General features: G+C 56.6%; 4 protein-coding genes across 6 annotated transcripts; 2 read left to right on the top strand and 2 right to left on the bottom strand.

Moving 5' to 3' along the window:
* Window positions 1-356: 356 nt before the first annotated feature.
* On the bottom strand, window positions 357-3617 carry LOC130589297 (selenoprotein Pb-like). 2 transcript variants are annotated; one of them, XM_057390589.1, is made up of 5 exons: window positions 3536-3617; window positions 2572-2794; window positions 2262-2474; window positions 1990-2125; window positions 357-1357 (listed from the first exon to the last, which is right to left on the bottom strand). In XM_057390589.1, exons 2-5 carry the CDS (start codon window positions 2778-2780, stop codon window positions 1109-1111), a joined length of 807 nt encoding a protein of 268 aa, XP_057246572.1. In that variant the 5' UTR covers window positions 2781-2794; window positions 3536-3617; the 3' UTR covers window positions 357-1108. The 2 variants fall into 2 exon arrangements, with proteins under 2 accessions (XP_057246572.1, XP_057246571.1); XM_057390588.1 differs by having other exon boundaries at window positions 3531-3612.
* Window positions 3618-4790: 1173 nt separating this feature from the next.
* On the top strand, window positions 4791-7756 carry HPDL (4-hydroxyphenylpyruvate dioxygenase like). Its single transcript, XM_057390587.1, has 2 exons — window positions 4791-4964; window positions 6071-7756. The coding sequence occupies exon 2, from the start codon at window positions 6082-6084 to the stop codon at window positions 7258-7260; it is 1179 nt and encodes a 392-aa protein (XP_057246570.1). The 5' UTR covers window positions 4791-4964; window positions 6071-6081; the 3' UTR covers window positions 7261-7756.
* A 533-nt stretch (window positions 7757-8289) lies between these two features.
* On the bottom strand, window positions 8290-13321 carry MUTYH (mutY DNA glycosylase). Of its 2 annotated transcripts, XM_057390586.1 has the most exons (15): window positions 13152-13321; window positions 12802-12920; window positions 11975-12014; window positions 11609-11682; window positions 11445-11486; window positions 11299-11370; window positions 10992-11105; window positions 10678-10775; window positions 10289-10433; window positions 10115-10190; window positions 9856-10041; window positions 9544-9689; window positions 9195-9347; window positions 9004-9054; window positions 8290-8805 (listed from the first exon to the last, which is right to left on the bottom strand). In XM_057390586.1, the coding sequence occupies exons 1-15, from the start codon at window positions 13261-13263 to the stop codon at window positions 8701-8703; spliced, it is 1533 nt and encodes a 510-aa protein (XP_057246569.1). In that variant the 5' UTR covers window positions 13264-13321; the 3' UTR covers window positions 8290-8700. The 2 variants fall into 2 exon arrangements, with proteins under 2 accessions (XP_057246569.1, XP_057246568.1); XM_057390585.1 differs by lacking the exons at window positions 11975-12014; window positions 12802-12920; window positions 13152-13321 and having other exon boundaries at window positions 10118-10190; window positions 11609-11725.
* Window positions 13322-13717: 396 nt separating this feature from the next.
* On the top strand, window positions 13718-20872 carry TOE1 (target of EGR1, exonuclease). Its single transcript, XM_057390584.1, has 7 exons — window positions 13718-13858; window positions 13932-13972; window positions 14086-14182; window positions 14335-14493; window positions 14801-15060; window positions 16387-16558; window positions 17638-20872. The coding sequence occupies exons 1-7, from the start codon at window positions 13745-13747 to the stop codon at window positions 18430-18432; spliced, it is 1638 nt and encodes a 545-aa protein (XP_057246567.1). The 5' UTR covers window positions 13718-13744; the 3' UTR covers window positions 18433-20872.

Raw genomic sequence — 20872 nt, 5'->3', positions numbered from 1 at the left:
CAGGGACAAGATGCCCATGGTCACTTTGAGCTGCATGTGGAAGCAAGCAGCAGCTTGGGGCAGGCACACCAACCTCGCACCTACGAGCCAGGCACAGAGGTGCTGAGCCAAACATCCTGTAAGCAGTGCAGTGTTAATGTCCTGGGATCACATCCTAGAGGCAACCAGAAGGTAGGAAGAGATGGGGTCTGTTCARTCGTCAACCCCTTTACCTCCAGCTCCTGCTCAGGGGATGTAAGTGCTCACTCGCTGCTGCATTATGGGGTCTACATCCATCCCTGTGCCCAGAGCACAGGCCAGGGCTGGGCAAAACCCCAACCCTCTCGGGGTCCACCAGAGGCCAGACTGAGCAGTGGTCACTTCACAGAGGTTTTATTCGTACTCCGGATAACCACACTGCCCTCCCACCTCACTTCCCCCAGCAGGTACCCCAGGATCCTCACCCTGTCCCCCGCCTGCGCTCACTGGATACAGCCCCTGGGTCTCCAAGAGGGGACAAGGTCACCATCTTGCGGCCACCCACCACCACTGCACATACCCGTGTGCACGGTCTGGGGGGCGCCCAGGATCTGACAGCTCTGGGGGTACAGGCTTTGGACCATGGGAGCTGCGACATCCCACCTCAGTTCCCTGGGACCACGTCCTGCAGGGCACACGCGGTCCCTCCCCTCGCTCCCTGGCCAGGAAACCCAGGGATTCCAGGACACCCATGAATGTCAGGATGGGCAGAGGGTGCCGACAGTGCTGCTCTCATCCCAGCTCTGGCCCCTCCACTCCCGCCCTGCTGCTCTGTGCAGTGTCAGCCAGCAGTGACCAGGGACCTCCTGGTTTGCACGGCAGGCTTCATTGAGCACAGAAAGGYAGGCAGAGGCAGAGGAAGGCTCAGAACTGAGCCCTGGGGCTGAAAATGCAGCACTGAGCAGGGTCCAAGGGGAATTTCCATCCCGATCACAGCACAGGAGCGCAGCCCACATGGCGGATCCTGGAGGGAGTTGTTAAACCAGCACTGCTGGTGACCAGCAGCCCAAAGCAAGTCCTTCCATGCCTCTGTGAAGTGAGATAGGGTGGTCTTCACACTACTGGGTTCTGCAAGACTGCCCAGCCTGGCTTAGTGCTCATCCCCCTCTTTCTGCTTCTTCCCCTTGTGGTGGAGCTGGCCGTGGTCTCCGTGGTGGTGGTGGTGGGCATGGGTGACGGGCTTGTGGTCCTCACTCGGGTTTGTGTCTCTCTCGCTGTTGACCTCGTGATGGTGGTGAGGATGGAGGGGCTTGTGCTGGTGGATGGGGGTCTCTGACTCCATCCCCTCATGTTCAGGAAGTGAGCTCGGGGTTACAGGGCCCTCCATGGTACTGTTAGCCTGAGGGAAGTAACACAAGGGCTGGTGTGGTACATGAATGGCCACAGAGCACTGCAGAAAGCCTGGGAACACGGCTGGGAGCTGGGATGAAGGCAGACCAGCATCCATCACACAGAAAAACGAGTGTCAGAGCAAAGGCTCTCCAGCCCTGACCGAGGGCACAGGGAGGACAGGAGAGACTGGAGCACACAGGGCAGAAACCTCTACACCTGTGTCCCTTGGCTCAAGCTGTCTGTGGGCCAGAAAAGAGACTTAGCATTTCGTATTTCTGGATATATTTTTCTCCTGGGAAGTGACTAATCGCCTGCCAAGCTCAGAGCTACACCCTTTTCTTTGCTCTGAGCTTGCCACCTCTGCATCCACTGCCTGCCCCTTTCTTCTACCAGAACAGTCCTAGTTAGCATTCCCAGACCTGGGATATGACCCCTTTAGTCAATTCCTTTTCAACCGGAAAGCTCTGACCTATTTAAGTGCCCTTATTCCAGACCTTTCACCACCTTCCCTCTCAAACACAGCTGAGGGCAGCTGCCAGCCTGGAGCCGTCCCCAGCACGGAGATAAGATTATTTTTGCTGATGCGCTGTGCCGGAGGACAGAAGGGGTTTTGGCTCCAGAGAGCATTCCGGCTCTTACCTCCCGGGTGGTGTTGGGGTAGAGGGAGCAGTTGCCACAGAAGTCCTTGACGAGGCTGGAGCGGATGGCTGACTCCACATAGGGGAAGTGCAGGAAGCTGAAGGGCAGCTGGATGTGGAAAGCCAGGCGGCCGCACCTGAGGGGAGAAGTCAYGGCCTGGCTCAAGACGGGGCCTGGAGACACCCCAGCCCAGCCATCAGGGGAGATTTTGGCAGCTCATCAAACGCTCTGTAACGCCCAGAAAAGCCTCGGGCGAGTCGAGGGACACTCACCGGTCATAAACAAGGAAATCGTCCTTGTCACCCCCCAGGACCTGCCAGACGTCAGGGTCCTCCTGCTCGGGCTGGAAGACGGGGACGCCGGGCGGGGCATGGCGCTGCAGCTCCGGGAGCATGGCGCGGGACAGCGGCGCCTTCTCATTGACGATCATGTAGCGGACATCGGCCGTGCCCTGCCGGGCCAGCCGCTCCCGCAGGCCCCCGAGGCTGTGGGGACGAGGTGCTGGGAGGGGGTGCCGGGGCAGGGCCGCCCTACGCCCCCGAGCCGGCGGGGATTGCTGTGGGGAGGGGGCGCGGGGCTCACCTGTGGGCCTGCCTCAGGCAGAAYTGTCAGCTGGCCTTCAGCAGGGCCACCACCGTCACCTGCCCTGCCGCCCCCTCCATGGGGCTCGAGCCATTGATGGTCCATGCCGGTGCCTCCTGGCAGATCCGGCTGCTGTTGGCCAYCTCCTCAGAGGCCGAGGCCAGCCCCAGCCCCAGCCAGGTGGCCAGGGCCAGCATCAGCAGCCCCATCCTGGCCCCCGGCCCTGGCAGGGGAACAGGGGTATTATATATATATCTCCTTCCAGATCCACTGCAACCCTAAACTGCCTCCCTGCCCTCGGCTCCAGGACAGGCAAGGTGGGCATTGTTGAGCTGGTTCTGGTGCTGGGAGCCAGGACCCCCACCCCACAGGGCAAGGAGAGGGGGACGAGGTGGGGAATTGGACTGCCCAGCTCCTTGCTGCCGATTTTGTGGGCACCGACTGCCACAGCACCCCGTTCTCCCTCAGCAATGAACACCCACTCCACACATCAAGAGATGAAGGTGCTCCTCYTCCCATGGGCCTTCTCCACTTCTCTGATCCCACAAAACAAAACCAGCCCCACAGAGAGGTTTGTCCCGGCTCCAGAAGGGAGCAGGGATACAGCCCTCATGATCTCAGCCTCCAGCGAGCAGTCATTGGGACACAGATAGTTTCACCTTCAGGTCACCTTGAGAGTCCTTGATGCCCCATAAAGTGCTCTGGGGGTACCCAGAGCCTTTAAAACCTTTGCCTCCCAACATCTGTCTGAAGCCCCTTCCTCTCACAGCCCCCCAACCCTGCCAACCCCAGGATATTTGCCATTCCTCTAGTATCCAGCAAGTTTAATGGGCAGGGGGGAGGATGTGGGTCTGGGGGGGGAATGATCTGGGGAGGGAGCAGGGGGATGCAGGATGTGGTCAGGGTGGATGTGGCCCCAACCCCCAGYCCTCTCCCACGCGAGAACGAGCCCTCGATACCGCACTTCTCCTCGCTGCCGTCCTCCCTCGCTCCCGGTCCCAGCAGCTTTCAGCAACTTCCAGCTGGCCCTGGTCCCCYTTTTATCTCCTGTCCACTCTCCCCGCCCAGGAGGGAGGAGAAGAGTGGGGACTGCGCCCCGGCCACCACCGCCAGTCTCGAGGGGACAGCAACAAGGCAGGCACTGTCCCCCTCGGTGCCATGTGGCCTCGGTGCCCAAGCCGTGCCGGGGCAAAGCGGTGCCTGGTGCTGGGCTGACGCCAGAGGGTGATGGGCGATGCTGCAGGGAAGAGACACAGCCGCTCCAAACCATCTCCCAGGCACAGGAGGGCTGGGGGCATTGCCAAGGGCACTGCTTACACCCAAGGGTTGGAGGACTGTGACCTCAAACAGTGCCATCCATGCACAAGGTCCYACAGGAGCCACCAGTACAGCTTCTGCCACCCAAAAAGAGGGTGCCTCCCTCACACCCCGRGATGCTCAAACTCCCTGCCCTGTGGGGTGTCACCCTGAAGGCCATGTTGTTCTGCTGTGCCATGGCCCCACAGCAAACTCCCAGTGTCCGGTCCCACGCCTCTTGTCTGGCCCCACGCCTGTGGGGCTGTGRTGGTGTTGGTGCTCCCTTGGGAAATTACAGCAACCCTGGATTCCACCCCCCAACCAAACGAGCTCACCACTCTGGCAGCACAAGGACATCTCTGCAAATATTTGAGCAGTTTATTGTACCTGGGCTCTGTACAAAAACATGATAAGGCAGGGAAGGGCAGCAGCCAGTCACAGTGGGGGTAGAACATGATCCCAGACGCACACAGAGAGGGAATTCATCTGAAAACAGCAAGGAGAGTGAATCGCKGCTGAGGGGCTGGAGGGGCTAGAGGTATCCGCAAGGATGTGGGGCCATGGGTTGGACTGGATTGGCGAGCAGTCCCATCTCACGATCAACACCGGACCTGCCGCTGAGCTGTCATTCCCCACCCGCACGCTGCTCCCCCTGTCTCCACCCGGTACTCCGGACACCGTGAAGTGCCCAGCACTGGGCAGGGACACGTTTCCCCAGTTCACCTCCTGGGACTCGGSCTGGCAGGGAATGACCCAGCACAGACATGAGCTGGGTCCCAGGGAGCCCCAGCCGCAGCCTGGCTTCCCTCCTCCCTCGGCTCATCCTGCGGCTTTCAGCCTGGGSAGCTTTTCGTCCTGCAAACGCCGGGCTCGGTGCGAACTGCGGCACCGGCAGCGGGCGGCGCGTTCTCCGTGTGCCGGCCCCGCTGTGTCCGGGACGATCGCCCCGATCCCCCGCCGGGAGCGCTCCCGCAGCGCCCGGGCACCGGCGGCGCCGTGTCCATCCCGCCGTGCCTGGTGCATGCCGGGGAGGAGCGAATGAACCGCCCCCGGGCCGGCCCTGCCCGGCGTCCCCTTCGCCCGCAGCCTTGACCCCGGTGAGCCGCAGTCCGAGGGCACGGGGGTGGTGGGGCGGGCGGCGGGGAGCGGGGGTGGCGGGAGCGGAGCGGGGATCGTGCCGGTGCCGCGGTGCGCAGCGGGAAGCAGGGCCAGAGAGAAGGAGCGCCCGTCCCTGCCCATGTGCTCACCCGGGCCCCACGCGGTCCCTGCGCCCTGGGCAGGGGGAAAGAGCAGGGAGAGCTCGGTGTTCACAGCCCCTTCCAGGGAGCAGGTGAAAGGGACTATTTCAAAAGGTGTTTCAAAAGGCCCCCATCCCACTGTACCCCTGTGGGGTCTGGCCGGGGCAGCTCGTGCTTGCTATGGGGTCAGGAAGCTTCCGTGGGATGCTCTGGAGAGGTGATGCCGATTGGGGTTGCGGACACATCTTTTTTCCCCCTTGAACGTCACAGATATTTGGATGGGTGGGGAGGAAGGCCACTTTCCCGAAGTGTCCCTCCTCTGTGCCCCTAGGGCAAGGTCATTGCTCCCAGCCTGTTGCAGAGAGCATTGTGGCTCCACGCCATCCTTGCCAGAGGGGGGAAGGGCACTGTGTCATGACCCCACTGCTCCCCTCTATTCGTGGGACACCCCTGACAGGCACTGGGGCAGCACAGGAGCCCTTTAGCTATAACCAGTGTGTTGCTTCATGTTTACCAGTCCARCCTCCGTGTTCCTGGTACAGGACATTCCCACCACAACCCTTGTCCCCATAATCTTGCTTACACGTGCAGCACACGGGAATCCCTGCTGACCTCCCTGTGACACTCCCAAAGGACACGTGGCTCCAGAGGGGACTCACTGGGCTGCATCCAGGGCTCAGGGCTTCCTCCTGTGAATCTCCACGCATGGGGCAAGGCAGCAGAGTGGAGGGCTGGTGGGATGCCTGGGCCTCCTTGGGCAGCTCCCTGCAGCTGGTCCCAAAGGCCCTTTCACAGTGCAAATTGGCTCTTGAGACCCACTTATTTCAAATACACACCATTAAAAGGTGTGAGTTTACCCGCATTTGCATCTGTGCTTGCAAACACAAGTGGGCTCTGCATGAGGTGTGGGAACGGCCTCTTCCCAGGGCCAGCAGCTCCCCTGACCCCCTGCRTCCTCCCTGCAGCCTGCCCAGCCATGGCAGCCTCGCTGAGCCGCCCCTGCTTCATCTCCCTCCACCTGCCCTACAGGCAGGGCTGGGCCCAGCACTTGGCCAACACCTTTCGCTTCCAGCCAATGGCCGTGCGGGAGACGCTGCGTGTCCGGCAGCTGGCCTTGCGACGGGAATCAGCCACCTTCCTGGTCAACGAGCGCCTGGCACCTGCCAGCACCTCACCCTGTGATTTCCTCTATGACATAGACCCTCAGCCCACCTTGGGCACAGCCTCCAATGTCTGCTTTGAGGTGGATGATGTGCCGGGGCTCTGCAAGCGGCTGCAGAGCCAGGGATGCTCCTTGCTGGTGCCGCCCACTGAGCTGAGGGATGACGGTGGTTCTGTCACCTACGGGGTGGTGAGCTCTGTCGTGGGCAACATCTGCCACACCCTTTTGGACCGATCCTGTTACCRGGGACCCTTCCTGCCTGGCTTCCAGCCCATCCAAGGAGCCCCCTCAGCCACAGGGGATGGGATCAAGATCACACACTTTGACCACATCACATATGTCTGTCCCCGGGGTGGGGCCCGGGCTGCTCTGGACTGGTACCAACGCTGCTTCGGCTTCCACCGCTTCCTGCTGAACCCCCGGGAGAGGCCAGCCGAGGGGTATGTGCTGGAGGGGCAGGGGGTGGGCATGCTGCTCCTCGCACTGCAGAGTGCCCAGGGTACCCCAGCATATGGCTGCAAGCTGGTCTTCGCTGAATCCCTCTCCCACAACGGCMCCAACCAGGTCGACACATTCCTGGAGCAGCACGGCGGGGCTGGCATCCAGCACGTCGGCCTCTGCACCACCGACATCGTCAGCACGACCAGGGCTCTGCAGCGGCGGGGGGCACGGTTCTTCACACCCCCCACCACGTACTACAGCCATGGGGGCAAAGCRGAGGAGATCCGGGGGGCTGGGCAGGACCCCCACATGCTGGCAGAGCTTGGCATCCTCCTGGACACCACAGTGCCTGGGGACATGGGCCGGCCAGGTGCTGGTGCCACAGAGAGCCCATCTCAGGAATATTTGATGCAGATCTTCACTCATCCCCTCTTCTCGGAGGAGACCTTCTTCCTGGAGCTGATTGACCGTCGGGGAGCGCCCGGCTTTGGGGAAGGCAATATCCAGGCCCTKTGGAAAGCTGTGCAGGTCTATATGGACCGGCAGCAGTAGTGCAGCACTGCAGCACCCCTCCCTCAGCTCCCCATCCTCCTCGATCCAACCCCAGGGCAAGGAGCACAGAGATCCCAGAGSGGGGCCTGTGGCATGGCCCAGGTGGGCAGGGACCAAGGGAGCWCTCCAGGTCAATCCAGAACCAAGTCAGTGTGGGAGCAAGGGACTCAGGACTGAGTCCAGTGGGGCTCTGAGCATTCCCCAGGATGGAGGTGATTTCTCCCCTGCACTGGGTTCCCAGTGATTGACCACATGTGAAGAACTTTCTGCCTTAGTTTCATTTTAATTTATTGAGAYTTGAGCCTGCAGCATGGCCAAGAGCAGTGCTGGCACAGCAGCAGCCCCAGATGTAGAGGGAAGAGGGGCTGCCCGAGGATAGTGGATAATCCAGAGACCATGGACACAGCCACTCACTGGCATTTACCACCCAGGGCATGGCCAACCCTGGGGGGCAAGCGGTAGCCTCTTGTTCCTTTCAATTAAAGAATTAGCTTACAAGCACTGCTTTGAGTTTTTAATCCTCCTATTTAAGATGTGGCAAGCACCAGGTGAGGATGAAAAGGCCATTTCCATCACTCAAGGTGGCCTTGTTCCCTTAAACTGAGGTCATTGCCCTTTGCACCCCACCAGGACTGTCCCCTGTCCCTGCCAGCCCCCAGCATTGTGCCTTTGCAAGGGCACAGTCAGCATGAACAGTGCTGAGCAGCCCAACAGGAAAAATTGAACAGGAGGATAAAACCCTACAAAAAGGCCTGGGGGCAGTTTTTTGTTCCCAGGGAGGAGCAACCCGGGGGCAGAAGCTGCACAGCCCTCAGGGGCTGATGGCTGCCCTCGCAGGAGGGGTGCTCTGGGTGCCGTATTTGGGGTCACCAGCAGTTCATGCTCAGCCAAGGGGCTCTTTGGTGCATTGATGAAGAAATCCCTGTTGTCCCCAGCCCAGATGCAGAGATCCTGTTGCCTATCTTTGATTCCTCCACAGGCTGCCTGACATCCCCATCATAGCACAGAGGGCAACAGAGATAGTCACTTAAAAAAACCTCACACACTTCAGATTTATTATTAGGTCCAGTAAAAAAAYAAGGGAGGGTACAGCAGCATCCCCAGTCGCTTGCTGGGGGATGAGATGCAAGAAGGGGACAGGGCTGAGGGACCAATGTGGCCACTGCTGGAGGAAGCCCTGGTGCTCCGAGTCCATGGTGCCAAAGTGGTGCCAGTGCAGAGCTGAACAGCCCCGGGYGGGTTCCAGACAAGGAGGGAGGGCAGGCCTGGCTCCAGGATTAATCCAGGGCCAGTGGCTACATCCAGGCACAACTCCCAGGGGAAGAGCAGTGTTACAGTGCTGTGTCCTGGGCTCACAGCAGCACAGGGCCACCATTCCCATGTCACAGGCAGGACTGGCCCCAGTGTGGGGCTCTGGTGTCCCACATGAGGAAGGTGCCGTCACGGGGCAGTCGGTGCCTGGAGAAAGGCACGGAGGGAGAGCTGTGTCCCAGGGCAGGTGTTGCCTGCTCCCTGTGCTCTTGGCCTCTGCTTCCGCTTGGAGCCCTGCAGGAGACACAGCAGGGCTAAAACAGACCCCAAGGGACCCCAAGGATCTCCCCTGGCTACTGGGGACACACAGGGGCAGTGTCAGTCAGGCAAGCTCCCCTGCCACAGGCTGGGGATGCTCCTTGGCCTTCAGCATGGCCCACCAGATGCTGTCCCACAGCACTGGGGCCCCAGGGACCCCAAAGCACTGCTCACCTTGGCAGGGCTGCTCTCCTTCCTGCGCTGCTTCTCATGAGCTTTCAGCACCTGAAGGAAGAACCAGAGAGCCCAGAGCTCAACAGCAGCCACGTCCTGAAGCTGTGACAGCCCAGAGAAGCTGAGGGGATGCCGAGGGTTTTCCCAAGGTAACTGAGGGAAGGGAGGAAAGGCCCAGGTGTTCCACTTACCTTCTTCATGGCTGTGGACACAGCTGAAGCATGGAACTCGTCCTCTGTCACCCAGCGGGATGGGGACAAGGCAGGGTCCACAGTCACATCTCCATCCAGGGACAGGGAGTAGACCACATAGGTCTGGTGGATGTGGGAGAAGATGTGGATGACCTGTGATGGGATCGAGAGACGAATGAGATGGGCAGCTGGCAGGCCACGGGGGATGCAAAGCACCCTGGGTCTGCCAGGGCTCTGAGGGGTGAGGCAGAGCTTGGGAAGGGTGACAATGGGGAAGGGAGACCTTTCTCTTGTGCTACATCCCCCATGGCTGGGCACAGGGAGCTCACACTGCAGCCTTCCAGCTCACCTCTCCAATAAAGCACAGGCCTTTGGTTGCCACAGGCTGCCCCATCCACACCTGGAGGTGATCGGCCAGCACCTCCCTCTCCTTCTTCTCCTGCAGATCTTGAGCCAGTGGGACACTTGGGAACTCCCAGAGTCCAGCCAGGAGACCTGGAGAGGAGGCATGACAGAAATGTGGGACACTGAACCTCATCACAGCCCCAGGGGCTCCTTTCCCCACCCAGCAACCATTGCCTCTCCCAGACTGCTCTGTCCCTCATGCAGGTGGGAAGGGGCCATGTGGTRCCTTTATCCCCATCCCGCCCAGCCCCATTACCTGAGCTGGGTCTCTGCACAATGAGATATTCCAGGGCCCCGTGGCAGCCCCTCCGCTCCAGCACACACGTGGCCGTTCGCATCACCCGCGGCGCCTTCTTCGCTGCTTTCCGGGGAAAGTTGGTCACCCCCAGGCTGCTGTCCCATGGCTCCGTGGCTGGGGGACACAGGGGACAGTCCCCAACACCTGCAAATGCCAAGGTAACAGTTGCTGCAGGGCCCAGACCTGGAGCTACAGCAGGGGTCTGCCCCGTGCTTACCACAGTCCTCAACATCGGGCACTGGGGAGGGCTTTCCAAACAGCTTCTGAGAGGCAAAGGCCAGCTCCTTCTCCACCTTCAAGGGGGGACAGGAGTGAGGACAGGCTCATCCACAGCCCACCTTGTCCCAAATCATGGCAAACCCTCAGAGCCACATTCTGGGCTCACACTTACCCTGCAGCGTGCTCGGCAGTGCTGCTTCACCGGGCACTCCCCGCACAGCGGGGCCTTGGGCACACACACAGTTGCCCCCAGCTCCATCAGGGCTTGGTTGAAATCCCCTGGGCGACTCCTGTCCACCAGGACATTGGCCAAGTCCCTGGAGAAAGGGCAGTGAGASGATGCGGGGAGAGCATCCCAGGACYTTTGCCTGCCTCCTCCTGCTCCTAGGCAGGCACAGGCAACACAGCTCCTTTCACCACTACTACCAGCAGCACCAGATTCCCAAGAGCTGCCATGCCCCACGCCTCTCTCCCTTCACAGGCTCAGCTCCCAAAGGCTCCTGAGAGATCCTGCCCTTAGCCATGATCAGCATAGCCCCAGAGACAGAGCATTCCCCTCACCAGAGCCGGTCGATGACAGCCGGGCTGCTGGAGTCGGCACCGATGCATCGCAGGCGGCACAGGACCCGGATCACGTTCCCATCCACAACTCCGGTAGCCTGGGAMCAGGAGCTGGGGTCACCATGCTGGGACGGGCTCCAGACAAAGAAAGGAGCTCCCAGGATGGAGAGGGACATACACGAGGCCAGCCCACAGGCCAAGCTGGGTTGGGGGGTGAGATACACCCCAAAGTGGGGAACACAACCCTGGGGAGCCCTTGGCTTGTGAGACCCAGCAGCAGAGAGGAGACGCATCCACTGACACCCAGCTCTCACCTGTCCGTACGAGATGGACGCGATGGCTCCTGCCGTGTATCGGCCCACGCCTGGCAGCAGCTTCTGCAGCTCCTCAGCCGTCCTGGGCATGYGCCCAGCCAGCTCAGACACCACCTGGCAGGGAGGGGGCTGAGCTCAGGGAAGTGCGTGTGTGTAGATAACCCATTTTGCCCACGGGAAGAAGGGATCCGGCCTCTGCAGCCTCGTGCCAGCAGCACAGCCCCAGYGAGGCAGGGCACACGTGAGCCAGCACCCATGCAACAGCCACAGAGAGGTTTAGAAATGCCCCTTCCTCCTACTCCAGCACCTTCCTTGCTGCCTCCTGCAGACGCTTCCCTCTGGAGTAGTAGCCAAGCCCGGCCCACAGCTCGTTCACCTCCTGCTCCAAGACATAGCACAGTATTAATGGAGAGCCGCAGGGGAGGGAAGGCACCCGGTCCCAGTGACGCTCACCTCAAGGGATGCCTGTGCCAGAGCCTGCAGCGTCGGCCACTTCTGCGGGACAGAGGGAAAGGGACAAGTCAGGGACCAGCACAGCTGTGCTCTGCCACTGGGGATCTGCCACAGGCAKTGGACAAGGTCTCCAAAAGGCACAGGACTCTGTAAGGAGCAGTCACCTGCATCCAGCGGTTGTAGTAGTCAATCACTGTAGCCACCTGTGTCTGCTGGAGCATGATCTCGGACACCCACACTGCAGGGAGCAGGGCAGGGGTCAGAGCAGAGGCACCAAGGCCACCCACACCTCGTGCCACGGCCACATTAGTACTGGCTACAGGCACTGCACAGCATCCCCCTCGTGGGACCACCTCCCACCCCTCACCTTCCCCACATCCTGCCCCACAGCTCCCCCAGGCCTAAGGTGGGTTCTCCAACCCCCCAGCRCCTTGCAAGGGGAATCAGTGGCTCTCATGGCCGCTTCAGGCAGTTTATTCYATGTATGGCATCCCAAGCCATACCTCACAATGCCAATCCCTGCTCCTCACCTGCATATCCRCGTCTGTCGGCATCTGGCTCCGTTGCTGCCTGGAAGGGGAAGAAGAGCAAGTGTGAGAAACAAGGTGACAAAGGACCCCACTGCAGAGGGGACCTGCGTGTAAAATAAATAAAATACATGGTGTGTTTTGAACACTGCAATAGAATCTGAAATAAAAAATATATTTCCCCCAAGCACTCAGAAGTCCTGAGTTCAGGTTAATCAAGAAGCAGCCAAAGCACCTTCTTGCTGATGAAATCCCAGATGGAGAGTTAGTTATGAAGTTCAAAATCCCACAGAGTATTTTCCCATAACTGAGCTTGCACAGGAGGCAATGGGAAGCAGATGTAAATCCCACAGAGGGGCTATGCAGTTCCCACTATTCAGGCAGATGCTGCTGTAAAGCTGATGCTTATCCTCAGCACCACAATCACCTTTGCGCCACTGCTGCCAGGCTGAGCACAGAGCAGRCAGGAGCTCTAACAACAACGTCCAKCAGGCTTAAAACAAATACATGGGAAACCTATTCCATGCAGGACTCACTGGCACAGAGTATTATAGAGGCAGAAACAAAAWGGGATTAAAAGACAGCTAGACTAACTTTGCCAGAAAGTACTCCTGGTTGGACATTATGTTTAAAAAGCATGCCCTGCTTTGCTGTTCTACCTAGGGACTGGCTCCAGATCACCCACCACAAAACAGCCAGGACTAGCTGACGGCACTTTTATACAGGTAGGGATGCACCACATAGGGAAAAACACCGTGGCCACTTCAGCCAGGCTCCCTCAAGGCAGAGYGTGTAGCTCCCCAACCCCGCTTCCCGCTGTCTCCCCTTACCAGTGCCCTCCAGGGAAGATCCCGCTTGCATCGGTCGTACCAGGAAAGCAGGTTTCCGCGCAGAGCCTCGACCTCGGCGGGGTCGCTGAAGAGATGCCAGGCGGGCAGCGGAGCGGGCGCTGCAGCTGGGGTTCCTGCCAGGAGAGCGGCACGGTGTCAGCGCAAGGTGGGAGACACGAAAAGCTGCGGAGCTCGACCGCAGCACAGGCGGGAGTCCGACCGAGCCGCTCCCGGGCAGACGCGCACCGAGCACCGGACTTTAAGAGCAAGCAGCAGAGACTGCCGGAGATGGCGGCCCATGCCCCAGGGAGAACATCCCGCGCTCCCTCAGCCCTCCCGCTACCGGGCACCTCCGTGGGGTGAAGCGCCCTTCCTGCTCCGCCCCTGGGGCAGGGCCGCGCTCCCGCCGCTCCGCCGCAGCGCCCCGGCTGCCGCCGCTGCCCGAGCCCGCGCGGGGCCCATGGCGACACCGCTCCCGCTCCCGCCGCGCCACGCTTTCCCGGGAAAACATTTCCCGCCGCACCCCCGCGCCAAGGCCAATCAGAGAGGGAGGTGCTGCCCACCATCCGACCGCCAGCCAATCGAAGGGAGGCGCGCGCCCGGAACGCAGCGGAGAGGGGCGGGGCCTCCCGGCGCACCGGAGCCAATCAGCAAGCAGCGAGCAAAAGGTGGCCGCCCCTTCTCCCGCCGGGCCGAGCAGGCGCTCGGGAAGGATCCAAAGGAGCTGTCCAAGCTAAACGCCCGTTGACTTAATTCCAAATTKCGGTTGAAAACGGATTTTGAGAACGGTAGAAAACCCCACCGGGCTCGGCTGAAGCCCGGCCGGCCGCGAGGGCCGGCGGCGCTGGGCTCGGGGCGGGCAAGGCGTGCAGCGCCCGTGGCGGGCAGGCGGCGGGCAGGCGGCGGGCGGGCACGGTGGCGGAGGCCCCGTGCAGGCGCGGCCATGGCGGGCCCGGCGCGGGTGCCGGTGGTTGACGTGCAGAGCGACAACCTGGCGGAGCTRTGGCCGTCCATGGTGCTGGCGCTGCGCTCCGCTACCTTCGTGGCCGTGGACACGGTGAGCCGAGGCGGGGGCGGCGGCGGGGCGCGGGCGGTTCCGCGGGGCCACTGACGGTGCCTGTCTCTCGCAGGAGCTGAGCGGCCTCGGCGCCAGAAAGTTGCTGCTGAGCCCGTGAGTACCCGATGGGGTGAGGGAGCGGTGCGTCTCTCGGTACCGGGGGCCCGGTGCCCTCTCTCGGGGCTACGGGCCGGCCAGGGCAGTCATGCCCGTTCTSTCGCCGCCAGGTGCATCGAGGAGCGGTACAAGGCCGTCTGCAGCGCCGCCAGGACACGCTCTGTCCTGTCCCTCGGCGTSGCCTGTTTCAAACAGCTCCCGGAGAAGGTGCGTGCACGGGCCGTAGTGCGGCTGTTTGCTCTTGGTCCTTCCCAGGGAACGGGGAGCATCGGAACGTGCTCCCGTGGAATTGCCCCGGCTGTTTCGGCAGCTCCCTCTGACACGTGTCCCTGGGTTCTTACCACGCTCTCCTTGTGCAGTCCGAGAACACGTACCTGTGCCAGATCTACAACCTGACACTGCTGTGCACGGAGGATTATGTTGTGGAGCCCCAGTCCGTGCAGTTCCTCGTGCAGCATGGCTTCGACTTCAACAAGCAGTATTCCCAGGGCATCCCTTACCATAAGGGCAACGACAAGGTACAAACCCACTCCCTTTCAGACACCTGAGCCTGCTCTGCTCCAGGTCTCTGGARTTGTGCTGGCTTCCCTTGCTCCTGMGTGAAGGTGGGCTCACACTGGGGCCTTGAGTGCAGCATTCCCTGCTGTTTTCACCTCCCTGTTGCTTTATACCCACTTGTTGTAGTTGCTTCTCCAAATATTTGTGTCTCTACTCAGAGCAAGTCATAGCTGTGGGCAGCATTCTGCTGCTGCAGGCTCTGAAGGCTCTCCAGGGTGCCAGCAGGTCAGGGTGCCAAGGCTCACTGACAGATCCTTCCTCATGCAGGGTAACGAGAGCCAGAGCCTKAGCATTCGGACGCTTTTCCTGGAGCTCATCCGAGCAAAGAAGCCGCTCATTCTCCATAACGGCCTGATTGACCTGGTGTTCCTGTACCAGTGTTTCTATGCTCACCTCCCAGACAGCCTCGGCACCTTCACTGCTGACCTCTCAGAGATGTTCCCAGCAGGAATATATGACACCAAATACGCTTCGGAGTTTGAGACTCGCTTTGTAGCGTCCTACTTGGAGTACGCCTACAAGAAGTGGTAAGTAGCACTCTGGTACTTAGAGCTAACAGGAGSAAAGGCAAAAGGGAACTCAGTGTGTGTTTGTTTTTCCAGGCAAGGGGGCTGTGCCCTTTCACTGTCCCACTGACTGCAGAAAGGTGCTTTTCAGGTGACTCTGCCCTGTGCTTTTTCTGTTTCTAGAATGGGTTTGGTTTGTAATAGGCCTTATCTGTTTGATGTCCAGCAGCTGAAAGAGAACTTCAAAACCGATGYCAGCAGAAGAGTGAACACAGTGACCTGATCTGAGATCTAACTGGGTCACTGCCTGGCTCTGGTCCAGCAGTGCCACAGGGTCATGGCAGGAACACACACACGAAAAAAAAACCCAGGCTGTCCTGCAGGGTCTGCTCATTATAATTCTGTTTTATGAGGGACATTGCAGTTACAGGGTGGGTGCTCCCTGCACTCCTTGACACTGACCAGCTCTGTCACACATCCTGCACGTGAGATGCCTCTGGCTTGCTCTGACTCCCATCACTTCCTTCCAAGCAAGGGTTGTGCTCTTGTTCAGGACACATACCTCTGCTTTACAGCCTGGCCCCACATTCTGTAGGCCCCATGCAATCTAAACAAGCCCCTGGCAGTGCTACAGCCCCTGGGATCTTCATGGAGCTCAAGTCATGCTCTGTTTTGAGGAGAAATTGTATTTTTAGCAACTGTTTTATCTCAGGAAATGCCACTTTGACAGGTCTGAAAACATTCAGGATGGCTGTTCTCAAAACATGAGAGTGCTTTGTTTTGACAAGATTAAAAAAACTTTTTAAACTGACGTCTTATGGGTTTTAACCCATATTTCTCATTAGGTAGGGCTTCCCAGAAGCTTTGGGCCTTTTAACCAGCTCCTGGGACAAAACAGAGATGATGTTTTTTTTTCTCATGAGGTGAAAACCCTATCCTTCTTATCCACATTGCCCTGGTTCAGCCTGCCTGGGTGGTGACTGCTGGGTGGTCTGCACAGTACCTCATTTTGGGGYGTTTTTTCTTTGTCTATTAACATCATAAAGACAAACAGGTATCTTAGTACCCTTTCTAGTTAAAAAACCAAACTATGCATCCCTTTCATCTTCAGCTTCATCAGAGACACTTTTCCTCTATGTCAGTATTAGAAAAGACAGCCTTTAAATCAGCATGGAAGCAACTATTTACTAAAGCTTCTCTCCCTGGACTGGATTTCCTYCCAGCAAGCTGTCGAGCTGGGGCTGGAACTCAAAAGCAGGAAAGTCGTGAAGTTGAGAGTTGGTGGAGAGCACTGTGTTTGCTCCATGCCCTGGTCCTCTCCCACACTGTGTGTTTCTCTTGTTCCAGCAAGAGGGAGAACTGTAAGCTGAAGGATTCCAGTGGGCAGCACCTCACCGTGGAGTTCTGCAATTACCCTGCCAACKTGGCCCGGTACATCGACTACCGCTACTGCTCCCTGGAAGAAGAAAGCCACGGCACTGAAGGGGGGAATAAGGTGCCCGTGTGTGAGAAATTTTCAGTAAGTAACCTGAATCCCCACTCACTTCCTGGCTCCATGGAAAGAGGCACATGTGGCCTGAGCAAGAAGTGGTAGGAAAGCACCTGAGAATGTCCCTTCGCTTCACAGTACATGGAACATTTTCAGGCTTTAGCTGGCTTCATCAGAGGGCAATAGTGTGCTCTGCTTGGAGGGGAGGAATCCTACAGGCTTCCTTAGAAAGAGTCTGCGAGAGATCCTGTGGCCCTAAACAGTGGGGGTAGTGTGAGTTACAGTATCCATTGCTGTCTTGGAAGGGCTGCAAGTTCTGCATTAGTTTGGCTTGTCCTACGAGAAAGAAATGCCACCTCTACCCTTCCCTGTATCTTCATTAGATATAAAAAATTATTACCTGTCTGCAGCTTCTGGCACTGTAGCACAGSGTGATCCACAGCAGCTCATCTTGGTGCAGCTACAGGGACAAAGAAACCATCAGATCAGATCATAACTGGCTTCAGGTGCTTCATGGAGAAAAGAAGCTCTTCCAGATGTTGCACATTCTGTCACAGAATGTAGGTTGGGGAAGTTTCTCATCCAGCCACCACCTTAATGTTGCTCAGAGCCTTGTTTGGTAGATTTTGAAASTGAGCAAGGACAGAGATTACAAAACAACTCCAGGCCCCTGTTCCAGTGCTTGACCACTCTGTGAAAAATGCTTTCCTACATATTTAGTCATCATTTACCGTGACTGTTGCCAGGTCCCCTCTCCCTATGCTCTCACAAGAGTTTAGCTCCATCTTGACCATAACCTCTGCTGTAGGTACTTGCAGACACCAACTAGATATCCCACTCCCCCTTAGTCTTTTCCAAGCAGAACAGACCCACCTTCCTTGGCCTCTCCTCAYATGCTGTGTGCTGCACCTTGACAGCTCCCTGCTGCACCCACTGCAGTGTGTCAGCACCTTTCCTGTGTGCTGTGGGGTTGGAACTARACACTGTTCCTGATCCAGCCTTGCAAGCCCTCGGTGGAAGGGAACAATTAGTTCCACTCCATGTTATGRTGATTACTGCTCTAACCAGGAAGATAAAGGCTACAGACTTATCTCTCTCTCTCTCCCTAGGCCTATGGCTGGTGTCCAAAAGGGGTGAAGTGTCCACAGTCTCATAACATTGACCTCATCATTGATGAGGACGACAAGCTTTGGGAGAAGCGAAAGAAACGRAAGCACAGATGGAAGCATCGGAAGAACATGAAAGAGGCTGAAAAGGAGTTCCAACGGGAAAGCTCAGGGGAAAAAATGGAGCAAGCTCAGAATGGGGAGGAGGGACCACCACGGAAACAGAGCTGCTATGAGCCTGCAGCTGCTACAGAGCTGGCAGAGATCGCACCCAATGGAGAGAGCAGGCCACTGGAGGAGATCTCCATGGATGTGGAAACGGAGGTCAGCTCAGACACCAGCACACACTGGGAAGAGAATCTGGGGAGCACTGAAAGAACTGCCCAGGGAGCAGCTGCCCTGAGCCCTTCTGCCAAGGGAAATGCCTCTGATMCTGAGCACGTGGAGAGGAAGTCAAAGGTTYCYGCTGGGYTGGGCTCAGCCAGTCACCCAGGCAYCCCTGAGACTGAAGCAGCAGGTGCTGCAGGAAAGGAAAAGGAAATCCATGGCCCTCCTTCACAGGGGGGCACACACCGAGCTGGCTTTGATGCGTTCATGACCGGCTATATCATGGCTTATGTCTGGATGCTCAAGCAAGGGAAAAACACAGACGCTGGTGCAGGGCCCTGGTTGCCAGACTGCCATAATAAACTGTACCTCAGTGGAAAATCAGTGCCACTGCAAATAGTAAAGAGCTTGTTTTCTAAATCTTCCAAAGCTCACAGCGAGAAGATAAAGTTGGCCTGGAACAGTGCATAGAGCTACAAAACTCCTCATTAAACTGGGCTGTTTTTTTCTCCTCCAAGTTTTGGAGTTCTTTTTTCCATCAAGAACTCACCACGAATGGAACAGGTTTTATATTCTTGTTTCTGTTTTAACATCTGACCGATTAAATTGCTCTCAGTTGGAGTTGGCYGTGTTCCTTAGTGGCATGCTGGGATGTGAAGGCAGGGTTGAGGCTGAAGAAGGGGGAGAAGTGCACCTTTGGTTACAGCGTGCACAGACGAGACCTTTGCTCCTACAGGAAGGGAAGGAGAAAGTTTCTCCCACATGGGCCAGCTGATTCTAGTGCAGGCTARCTGCATACAGAACCATAGCAGGTCTTCAGACTTTCCAAGGGGAAATGGAGTGGAGCTGAAAGACAGATACATGATCCTGAGAAACTGCAGAGCTTCCAGTGCTGCTGAAGCAATTTAGGGATAGAATACAGCAGCCACCGTGGCAAGCATCCTGCAGGCTGATATCAAAAGCCATCTTATCTGGTAGGTCACAAGCTATGGCCTACACTTCAGAGCACTAACACAGGGCAGAAAAGGAAAAATCCTTCAGTCTCATGTATTTTACAGTAAACATATCAGTGAGATACAGGAGAGAAATAACACTGACTGAAGATGACAGCTTTCATTGTGTTTAACTCGGCACCGAATAATGGCAAATACAATCTCGTGCCAGGTATTGATGCCATTTGTAGCTTAAGTAAGAACATTTMTAGAGTTGTCTTCTTAATCACAAGACTCAGGCCTTGATTTCATTTTTATTTTGAAAGCAAGTTGGGAAAGTTTACAAAACCTGACCAAGAAAAAAATTATGAAAATATTTAAGTGGATTCATCTTTGGTTACTTCTTATTGCAGTTCCAATAACACATACACCATTTCTATAGTTCAAAAAAGTCAGAAGGTCAATCAACATAAAAACAAGACGTGCTTTCTTTACATATTCATAAATATCCGCAATATTAGAAAAGTTGTTTCGCAAAGATTTTTTTTCTGGCAGTGTTAACTTACTATTATACACAGGCTACAAACTTCTTCCTAAGCCTTTAATTACAAGTTCAGCTATTTACAGACTGCAAAATATTAAGACGTAAAACTCCTTCATAAATACGAAAATAGATCATCTCGCAAAGATCTTTATACTTAATCAAATATCTGGCTGCCCCTCCTCCCAAAAGAAAGGTTATTTGTTTTGCATAGAAATGTAGTGACATGCAATATAAACAATAGCATTAAGTGCAAACAGGAATTATTCAAGTGTCTTTAGTTGTACTGGCAAAAAATACCAATGTTCTGTTACACATAATACATCAATGCCTCTCCAACAAGTACAAGTCTGCTACAGCCCCTTGGCTGTGCTGCTTTTGGGGGGCAGCAATTCACATGCATTCTCTTGGCTGCATTTTATCAACCTGCAACCAAACAAAWATAGCTTATAACAGACATTTAAATGAACTCAACACAGATTTAAAGTGAATTAAAAACATCTTTGATCTCTTCAGGGAGATGTGTAGCAACATTAGAAAGTACTTTAAAAGAGCAMAAACTGCTCCTGTAAAGTCTAAATCATGGTAAAATCCAATCACAATAAAATTTTGTCACCTCACTATAAAAAAAAGGAGTTTGCTGACCACATGTTCATATTCATGTTTATCAGTAGCTGTCAGAAAATGGCCCTCTATRGAAAAGCAACCTCAGTAGGCAGAAAACCTAGGAGTTACTAGGTGCAGCCTAGATTYAGCTTTACACAGCCAAAGGGATGAGATTTAGTGATTTCCAACTGCATCCAGACCCTTGCAAACACTGGGTTTCAGCGACCACTTTGTGATTTTTAAAATGACCTTTTACTCCAGTTTCATATGCATGCCTCTTCCCAGGCAGACAGTCCAGGAAAAGCCTGAGCTGCTACTACTTGGCATTTCTATTTCTGACATCTCCACCTCAGTACAAAGAGCCAGAAAAGTTGATAGTTGTGCCCAATGCATGTCAACTGCTTGTGCTTAGAGCGGACATTTAAGAAAATAAAATTGTAGCTATGCTGCTTTAAGCGTTATTCAGGGCAGGGAAACATTGTAAAGACAGCAGCATGAGAGAACAGATGAGGTCACTGCAATGGGTGCCCCGGAGGTACCCAAGCCTGACTGCTCAAGCTTTGCAGTCAGTGTCAGAGAGGGCRACAGGCTTTGTGATGAGGGGTGGGCACTGACAGCCAGGGCTCCTGACAGGAACCACAGGGCAGCCAGAGGTGTGCGTGTACGCTCCGGTCAGGCTGCTGGAGGATGCTGGACAGCTTCCCTCAGCCTGGTGATCCAAAAGTAAACTCATTATTGCTTGTTTGTCTGAAGTCACATACCTAAATGCATCGTGTGACAACAGCAGCTGGTGCGGATGGTTTCTCTCCCAGAAGATACAATTGTAGCAAAG

Source organism: Malurus melanocephalus, unplaced genomic scaffold (genome assembly GCF_030028575.1).
Source record: "Malurus melanocephalus ecotype Western Australia unplaced genomic scaffold, MMel_1.1 scaffold_28, whole genome shotgun sequence".
NCBI lineage: Eukaryota > Metazoa > Chordata > Aves > Passeriformes > Maluridae > Malurus > Malurus melanocephalus.
This window is presented reverse-complemented; position numbering and strand designations above follow the sequence as displayed.